At 46.1% G+C, this 9655-nt stretch overlaps 1 protein-coding gene across 1 annotated transcript; it reads left to right on the plus strand.

Moving 5' to 3' along the window:
• The first annotated feature begins 117 nt into the window (after positions 1 to 117).
• POMK (protein-O-mannose kinase) lies at positions 118 to 1714 on the plus strand. Its single transcript, XM_010191683.1, has 2 exons — positions 118 to 405; positions 863 to 1714. Exons 1-2 carry the CDS (start codon positions 118 to 120, stop codon positions 1634 to 1636), a joined length of 1062 nt encoding a protein of 353 aa, XP_010189985.1. The 3' UTR covers positions 1637 to 1714.
• The last annotated feature ends 7941 nt before the right edge of the window (positions 1715 to 9655 follow it).

Here is a 9655-nt window from a genome sequence, read left to right on the forward strand (position 1 = left end):
AGCTCAGGGCGGTGGCGGCGGTGAGGCCACCGCGATGAAAAAGCCCCCTAAATGTTCATCCCCGGGCTGGGGAGAGGGTCCCGGTTGGCTCTGAGGGAGAATGAGGAAGGCACGGCCATGGAAAAGAAAGCGCGCTTCGTTCGGCGAGAGTTTGCTCCCAGGGAGGTGTCGTCCGTCTCCCTGGCGTTGCTGCTCGCAGGCGTCCTGCTCCTCAATGCCCTTCTCTACCTGTACCTCAACAAGTTGTACACTTCTTCGGGACGCACCGAAACGGACCCCAGCCTCTGCCCTTTCGGGTACTTCAAATTTGGAGGGGTGAAGAACTGTTCCCCGTGGCTCTCCTGCGAAGCCATCAGTAGGGAAGTCAGGAAACTCAAATGTGTGGGTGAAGGCGCTGTGAAAAAGGTGGGTTTTGGTTTTCCTTTCTTGCCTCCTGTGGATCAAGAGCTTTCACTGCTTGCTGGCTAATTAATGCCTGTACTTGCTGTTATAATTATCCTCGCAGCAGCTAATTACTGTAAACATCCAAGGGCATACGGCTTCTGATAAGAACAGGTAGGAGAGTGTGACCAGAGCCCTGGGCCACCTCCCTGACACTGAATGACATCCAGCAAAATCACAGAGATGGATGAAGCGCTTGTGGAGCGCGGTCCAATCGTGGCTGGATGGGTAGTATGAAATAATTTCATTTATCTGCATTGCCCATTCCAAAGAAAAGGTAGAAAATCATGATGTACTTACATCAGGAAGGGCTTGCTATGACAGGTCTGTGGCCCTACCTCAAGGCTGGACTCTGCCGGCCAATTGTAGACGGTGGAAAAGGTCTCTCCATGTGTCTTAGGTGTCTCTTGTGTGTTCCCAGGCCTTCCTGTCCGAGTGGAAGGAAAACAAAGTGGTCCTTTCACAGCTCATCAACCCTGAACTGAAGGAGGACTTTCGCCACGGACTGAAGATGCTGAAAGCGCTTCAAAGCAAGCACGTTGTCCGGCTGCTCGGCTACTGCGAGCAGCAGTTCACAATCCTCACCGAGTACCATCCTCTGGGCTCCCTGAGGGGCCTGAACGAGACTTTCCACATCCCCAGATACAAGGGCTTGAACACTTGGCATCGCAGGTTGCTGCTTGCCATAGACTACGTCGGCATCATTCGGTACCTGCACAGCAGCCCTCTGGGCACCTTAGTGATGTGCGACTCGAACGACCTGGACAAGGTCCTCTCTCAGTATCTCCTCACGAGTGACTTTCACATCTTGGTGAATGATTTGGATGCTTTGCCTCTTGTGAACAGGAGTGCTGGCAAACTGGTGAAGTGCGGTCATCGGGAGCTCCGGGGCGAGTTTGTGGCTCCTGAGCAGCGTTGGCCCTATGGAGAAGAGGTGCCGTTTGAGGATGACCTCATGCCCCCCTATGATGAAAAAACAGACATCTGGAAGATCCCAGATGTCTCCAATTTTTTATTGGGCCACGTCGAAGGGAGTGACATTGTGCGGCTGCACTTGTTTGACATCCATGCAGCGTGTAAGAAGGAGGACCCGTCTGAAAGGCCTTCTGCCCAAGAGGTCTTGGACACCTACAGGAAAGTTTTAGCTCTGCTTATTCGGGAGGCAGCCATGCCTGGTACTAGGGAAATGTTATAGTGAATCATGAGACAAAAAACATACTGAACTTGATGGCCTTCCTGTTTATTTAGCTTGCCCGAAGGGCAAAATCTCTATCCCCAAAACTGAGAAAATCAGAACAATGAACTTGTACCTTTTGATTTAAAAAGGAAAATAAAATCCACCCAGTGCTGGAGCTGTGTGAGCTTTCCATTGGCATTTCATCAATCACTGGAAGAGGAGGAGGGAGAGAAATTAAGTTAAGTTGTTTGGGTGTTGGGGGGGAAATTCATACCTCAAGAAATAATAAAATTTCTTTTGCAACATTTACACAAAAACTCCCTTAAAAAAATAACAGAAAAAGAGTTTAAAAAAATATTGGTCCCCTTAAACTGATTGGCAGAGGACTGGAGAGCAGAGGCCAGCGCATGCCCCCCACAAACCCTTGTGCTGATTCCAGTGGCTTTGGCCCATGTCTTATCCAAAAAATCCTCACCCACTTCCCCATGGACTAAACCCAGTGGTTGCTCAGACAGGAGTACCTCAGTTCATTTCCAATTCTGGTGAACCCCAATGCCTCCCTGCTGGATGGGGAATAAGTTGGTTTTGGAGCTCGGAGAGCCCCATATCCCACACAGACAAGCGTGTGGCCACTTTGTAAGCAAGCAGATGATGTGGATCTCAAAGAGACCTCTTACAGACACATGCTCTTGGTTCTCAAGCCTTTGCCCCATGGTGCTCACAGGTAAGCTCTTTGGGGACAAAGCTAGAAAACAAGAGTCTCATGCTCCTTTTTCATCCACATAAATCCCAAGCGCTTTAGAAGAGACCTTAAGTTTCTTTTTCTGTTCATTTATCCTTGCTGAATGAGAGAGAACAAGAAACTGGAAGAGCCTGTGACTTCCTTCCACATCAGTCAGTGTTAAATGTGAGCTTTGGAAAAACAAAAGCCCTATATTCAGGCCATACAACTCATCTTGGTTATGAATTCAAAAGAGAGGCTGCTTTTTTGTTCAGCGTGCTTAGGAGAAAGCTTTTGGTACCAACAGCTGGAGAGGAAGAATGATGATGCCTTAATCCAGCAGTAGGCTCTGGTGGGTGGGATTGGGATGGACTTGTTCTCTCAGGGAAAAAAACAGGAATAGTATGGATGAGACATGTGGAGTTTAGCATCAGGTGCCTGAGGACTTTCTGTTCTGTGGGGTAGGTTTTTGAAAGACCTAAGAACCTGAGACAACTTTCACGTTGCCTTGACTTGAGAGGTGAGTTGAAAGCAGAGAAATACTCGGTCCATTCTGCTGAAGTTTGTTTCTGTTCTTTGCTGTGCTCATTTTCCTCTTCACCTAAACAAGCCGGGTTATGACTGCACAGAGAACCAGCAGGCAGTTTGTACACATTGTGTTCAAATGTAGGTGTGTTCTAGTGCTACCAAAAGTTCACCACACATGGGAAAACTATTGCAAAAGACTAAATTCATACCTGATTTCATACAGTGCCAGCAGGAGTCCTTTATTAGCAGATCTTTGGCCACTTTCCACTTGTGTGGTCCTTCCCAGCAGCTTTCCTGCTCAAGTTGTCAGGAAGCAAAGCTCAGAAGTCAGGGTCTCCAAAAGAGAACGATTTTGGATGCTTGGTGTTTGTTTTGTTCTTTGACTCAGAACACCTTAAAAAAGCCTGAGGATAAAGAATGCTCTCTCTTTTCTAATTGCATCCTCCATCCCATGAACTCTTGAGCTGTTTTTATTAGGGTTAATCAGAGTTCTACAGCGTGAATCCATGATGTGCCACTGTTGGAAAAACATCCGGTTACAGCTCTCAGAGCCAAGGATCAAGCTTTGAAAGGCCAAGAGTCAGATCTTGTGCATGTGCCCCCAGCAGCATCTTGTTAGCCATTATATATACTTGAAAGAAAAATCAGCATCTGATGGCTGGGAAGTAGACATACCACGTGTCTTTTATGAGAATAGCAAGGACAGACAAGAAGAACCTGCTGAGCTTCTTATGCTGGTCTCTCTCGGTGAAGAGAAGCTTCTGCCTGGATTCTTGCTACGTTGCAAACAACCACATTAATTGCCCAGAGTGAAAAATAGAGTTGGATAAATTCTGGATTTGAAGAATTGTCTTGCTGTGGAGATTTTTATTTCTGTTCTTCGATGAAATAGTTACAGATTTCGGTTTTTTTTAAAGTGTTTCTCTAAACTCACCCTGAGCGCTGGGTCCTCTTCCCCATTCCCTCTCCTTGTGCATTGTCCAGATGTGTATTTCAGCTGCAGTAAGTTACATTTGGTCTCAACACAGCTTTACGGAGCTTGTTTCTTTTTTGTCTGGCTATGAGGGAACACTAGATGGCAGCATGAAGGTCACTTTAGCTTTAGTTACTAGCAGTTGCAGTCTCTCATGCCCAAACATAGCCAGGATCTGACCTTGGAGCCAGTATTTTGCTAGCAAACTCCCATAACCCCCTGAAAGATCTCAATGTGTTTGCAGTATCAAGTCTGTAGTAACAGGACAGACAGATGTAGGGGCTGTCAGAAGAGCCACATGTGCCAGCTGAAGGGGACACCCCCCCCTTAAACTTGTTCATGGTATTTGTGTACTTGACCATCCCTTTTAATCTCAGCCAGGTGCAACCTCAACCAAGCCTGAGTGTCACCTCCTCCCCATCTTTCAGTAAAATCAGAGGAGTTTGCACCCTCCCCATCTTTCTGCTCTTCCCCACTGACCCCTTCCACAATTTCAAGATTGCATGAATCGCATCCTTCCCACAATTCCAGCTCCTTTTCCCTTTAAAGGGAAGAGGCAAGGCCTCTCACGGAGCGGGTAAAAGAGGCAGGACAGCCCTACATGCAGTTGTTTCTCCTCTTTCCAATTCTCTTTGCTGGCCATTCCAGTTTTCACCACCAATGACAGCACTGGATAAACATGGGCTCTGCTGCCTCAGTGCAAGCGGCTCTTATACGTCTGGTGGAGAACATCAAAGGATGAAGAGCAGGAAGAGGCTTTTTCATGGTGGGAAGCCTGCAAGCCCCTCTATTCTCATTCACTCCATGGCCAAACCTAGGCCAGTGGACAAGACTCTGTGTAACCTCAACAACAGCTGCTGGTTCTCATCTCAAGCCCAAATCAAAGACCCCACATTCCCTGTCCTTTCCCACAAAAGATGCTTCTCCAGTTACTGCCAGGATTCCTTCAGTATCCCTGTTCCTCCACCTCAAAAGTCGAGCCAAAGAAGCTGCTCATAAAGACACAGGCCACACAAAGAGAAGGATCACCGTGCTCATCTCCAGCACAAAGCCTCACCAAACCACTTTAGGAGGTCAGTGTCAAGGTAGACATGGTCCCAGTGGGCACAGGGCTTTTGTTTGCCGCCTTCACCAAGGTGAAAGCCTTGGGTCTGGCCTCTTGCCCAGGAAGAGGACAACCCCTTTGCTGCAGTCAGTGATCTGCACCACCTTGCCCTTCCCTTTTGGGCAATGCCTACTTTGCCATCCCTGCAGCAGTCCCACAACACGTCCTACCCACCCCGTCCAGCCAGCTGAACAAAGAACCAAAGCAGAGACTGTCTCCAAAACTCAAGAAACAGCACCTGGTTCCCAGACTGAACCCTCTCAGGGCAGCAGTGGAGGAGATGGAAAGACCTAGGACCTGCCAGCTGAGCCTGCATATACATTTTAAATGTATAAAGTACTGTATGCACATCCATATCAGCTGTTATGTAGGTCTGGGTAAGCGCCAAGGAAATAAAATGGACACAAGCTATTTAATTTTCTTTTTTTGAGGGGTGATTTTAAAGTCCCCGTTACTCTGTACTTAATAGAGCTGTAACTGTGAAGCACATGAGAAGTTCAGAATACCGCACAACCTTTTTCGAAATTCTATCACAAGCTCTAAACCAATATTTTCCTTTGGTGCCACACAAACAAAACATCAGATCATTATCTTGGTGAAAAAGAGGCAGTGCTGTTTGCCAAATATAATTTGTGAGATATTTGGCAGGATTTGCAACCGTAAACCGATTCTATCATTATGACCGTAATGACTTACCAACAGTCAAGAGACCCTGGGAACGAGAAAAAAGTGGTTCTGAAGTTCTTCTAGCATGATCTCATGCATATATTTGTAGAGTTCATCCAAAGAAATTATATGCTAGATAGTACTTTTAAAAAAGAAAAGGGATTTTTTAGGGTTTATTTTAATTGAAATATTGTATACTTGAGATGGCCACATGACTTCCAATAATTGTCAGTTTGTGCTCTCAAGTCTGTAATCCAGTATTTATCAGGATTAAATGGTGAATATATTTACATTACAGTGATATTTATGTCTCAGCGATTTCTGATTGTGTTTAGCTCTGGGGAACTCAAAATCCATTAGAAATTATATATTTATAGAGACACATGCAGATTCTTTGGCCATAATTTTGAAGAGAGTGAGCTTACTGTTAAATTCCAGCATTCACATTTTGGATATGAAGTAAAAGGATTTTCAAAACTGTTATATATTCAGCAGCTTTTTCAGTCAAACTTGGAGTAGTTGGTGGATGCTAAGGACTTTTGGAAAGTGAATTCTTTCCTTGTTGAGCTGGAAGACCCTTTCCAGCAATTCTCTTATCAAGATTTATCGAATCTATGGAACCAAAGTGGGTGCTTTTATCAACTACACGCTAGATTTCTTTGTGGGATGAACAGAGTTCCCATTTTTTAAAAAGTTAGGTTGGTTTTTTTTTTAATTAAATCACACAGCTACGTGTTTTCTTCCCAAAAGCTGGTTCCTGTGAGCGGTTGTGTCTCACCCATAGCTGAAATGCTGAAAATCTAGCCGCTAAGCTTGGGTCTCCATTAGCTACGTTTTGCCAGAATAGCCTATGCCAATGCCATATATTATTAGTATTATATATTATTTGGTGCCTACGTGCTTTGCTCTCTGGCCAGGATCCTGGAGGTCGGATGCGACACAGGCACAGCACACGAGGACAGTCCTTTCCCTGAAAGAAGCTTTAGTATAAGAAGACACAAACCAACTGATGTCTTCATGCAGTAACAGCATACGCACGCCTTGGTTGTCCCATCCCACCTCATCCAAGCTACAAATAAATACACAACATAATCCACACAGGTCACACCACTCATTGTGCACATAATGACAACTACATGGCCTGACTTTGACTAAATTCAACAGCAGTTTATATTCCCATTTCTAAAGGTCATGGCCTAGGACCAAGACAAAAGCCCAAGCTATAAAAGGAACGGACAGCATACCAGGACAATCTAACCTAGGCTTAAGAGTCACCCAACCTTGGTATTTGAACCAGATTCCTCAAGAAAGCCATGCAGAAGGCGTGCACACCCAGAGCTCTCATTGCTAAAGCCCAGCAAGTGGGAGATCAACTCCCAAACTCAGGTTTGCAAGGCTGTCACGCTCACTGCAGCGCCAAACGTTACGCTCCTCACGCTAACACTGTCCTACCCACTGCTTAACATGTGCCAACTTCAGAGGGGTATGTGGGGGGAGAAAATTCCTCTCTGCCCATCTCCTAGGTTGGTGGTGGGTGGATTATCTGTGTCTTAAATCGAGTATTTAATTAAATCAAACAAATCGGGCACCTGCTGAGCGAGGGAGAGTCTGTCCCTGCGTGCTGGAAGCTGAAGTCATGCTTTGTAGACGTGAGCCTTGCTTTCCTCTGGATGGGAAGCTGGGTGCAGTGTCCTGGGGTGTTCCAACTCCTTCCTGGGTTGTCCAGAGCCAAGCTGCAGGGTTAATACAAAAAGTCCCTTTAGATAACAGCTTAAATACAGCTTCTCTGCACCCAGTACAAGGAGCTCGATCTCAACTGAAGCCTAGAAGTGGTTGTGAAATATAAAGAGCACCCAGGTTACTTATGTTTATTCTTTCCACGCATTCTTGTCGGGCCTGTTAGCAGAAAAGTTCAGCAACAAACCAAGACCCTCAACTTCAGGAGCAACTGTTTAAAATCCCTGTGAAACCATGCTTAATTAACTGTCTCGTGTCATGTTGCGTAAGTGATGGGCTCATTTCTTTTCTCATAGTGGTTTCCACAGTTCAGTGCATGGGTGCCATCCGGATTTAATGACCTAGAATTATGTCTAAATGCTGTCCTACTCATCTTTCCCACACCGTGGGGGGCAAGGAACTTTTCTCATGATAACAGTGCCTTAGCTTTTTATTTTAATTCATTTTTATATTGTCATTTTCATTCATCTCCTATCTTTTTATGCCCTGATCTGAGGCCTCTTAAAATTCATCTGTTCCATAGTTTGGAAACTTGGCACTTCTTGCACTGAGAAAATGGCTCCTAAAAGGATGGAGTTCCCCCAGGCTGGTTGGACGTTTGCAGGGTGGGTGCAGTCCAAGCGAGGTGTCCAGGCTCCCTCCTCTCTGCAGTAAGGGGTCAGAGCACTTCCTGGGCACGGGAGGACTCATTCTGAATGTTTGACACAGGTTAGATCAATCCTGCCCTAAAAATACTTGGGTTTTCCCTTTATTGTCTGATAAAGAGTGAAGAGAAATAACCACAATGTAAGCACATACCCCAGATACGCAGGAGGCGAAGGGAGATGAACCATATCCATAATGTTTACACTGTAACAGTTGTAGAATGGGAAGGAAGCTACAGTAAAAGGATGTATCAGGGCCAGGGGTGGACACAAAGAAGCAGGGGGAGAGAATGAAGGAGAGCACACCTAACCCATGGTGTGGCTCCAACGTGCCACATTAAAAATGACTGTATGTGTTTGTTAGAAGAACCCCTGCCAAGTTAATCTGCAGCTCATCAAGCAGCTCAGGACTTTTCAAGTTTCCAAACCAAAACGCTTGCACCGCTCCACCTTTTCTGCCAAAGCAGAATCCCAGAATTGTGCTTTCTGGCATCAGGAGCGTACAGAGCATAGAAGTAAGCTCTGCTTCTCCACCATCTGAATATCCAGCAACTCCCATTTTGGCACCAAAAATAAAAGAAAAAGAGGCCAAGATTTTTCAGCAAGTGCTATTTCTAGCTTGACAACCTAAACTGTCAAATTGAGTTCACTGTCACATCGTTCCTATGTGAAAAGTGAACGCTCTTGACAATCTCAGTCTCTTCTTCTCTAGACCCACGCCACTCTGCCACCAGAGCGTGAACACCAGCCCAGGCGGGTGAAGGTGTTGTCCCAAAAATCAGGGCTCTTTATCCAGTGTGCAAAATCCAATCGACACACACAGAGTCCAGGGATTTGGAAAAACCTTTCTACTGTAAGGGCTACAGAGCATGGCCCAGGCTGCCCAGAGAGGTTGTGGAGTCTCCTTGTGTGGAGACACCCAAAGCCCTGGCCGTGTTCCTGTGTGACTGCTCTGGTGATCCTGCTGTGGCAGGGGTTGCACTGGGGGAGCTTTCCAGGTCCCTTCCAACTCCTGATATTCTGGGATTTGCTTTCTCACATTTGTGTGCAGAGATGGGTGCTGGGTGGCAACTCCACAAAGCTAGCATGTCTTCTCCAAGATACAGGAGTTCTTTTATACACTAAAAATTCCAAAACTACGTTATCTCTATGAGTACCGACATCATTCACCTATATGACTGGCTAACTCTTTGCTTCCATTTAAAGCGGTAGCACTTCTGGTTTTTATCACACATGCTCCATGCAGGGTGGCATGTGTGAGCAGGGGGCTTTTTCTTCTCTACGTATATGGTTTTACCATGCTAATGAGGCTGATTCATGCAAATTTTATCTTGTTGATTGTTTACTGACATGCCAAATAGCTTCTGGGGGCCTATCTACTATAGTTAAGGATGCACAATCACACAGAATCACAGAATGTTAGGAGTTGGAAGGGACCTCAAAAGCTCCCCCAGTGCAACCTCTGCCAGAGCAGGATCACCAGAGCAGTCACACAGGAACACGGCCAGGGCTTTGGGTGTCTCCACACAAGGAGACTCCACAACCTCTCTGGGCAGCCTGGGCCATGCTCCAGAACCCTCACACTCACAAACTTTGGCCTCATCTTCAGCTTGAACCTCCTGTGCTCCAGCTTGGGACCATTGCCCCTTGTCCTGGCATTGGC

Source organism: Mesitornis unicolor, unplaced genomic scaffold (genome assembly GCF_000695765.1).
Source record: "Mesitornis unicolor isolate BGI_N332 unplaced genomic scaffold, ASM69576v1 scaffold50639, whole genome shotgun sequence".
Lineage (NCBI taxonomy): Eukaryota > Metazoa > Chordata > Aves > Mesitornithiformes > Mesitornithidae > Mesitornis > Mesitornis unicolor.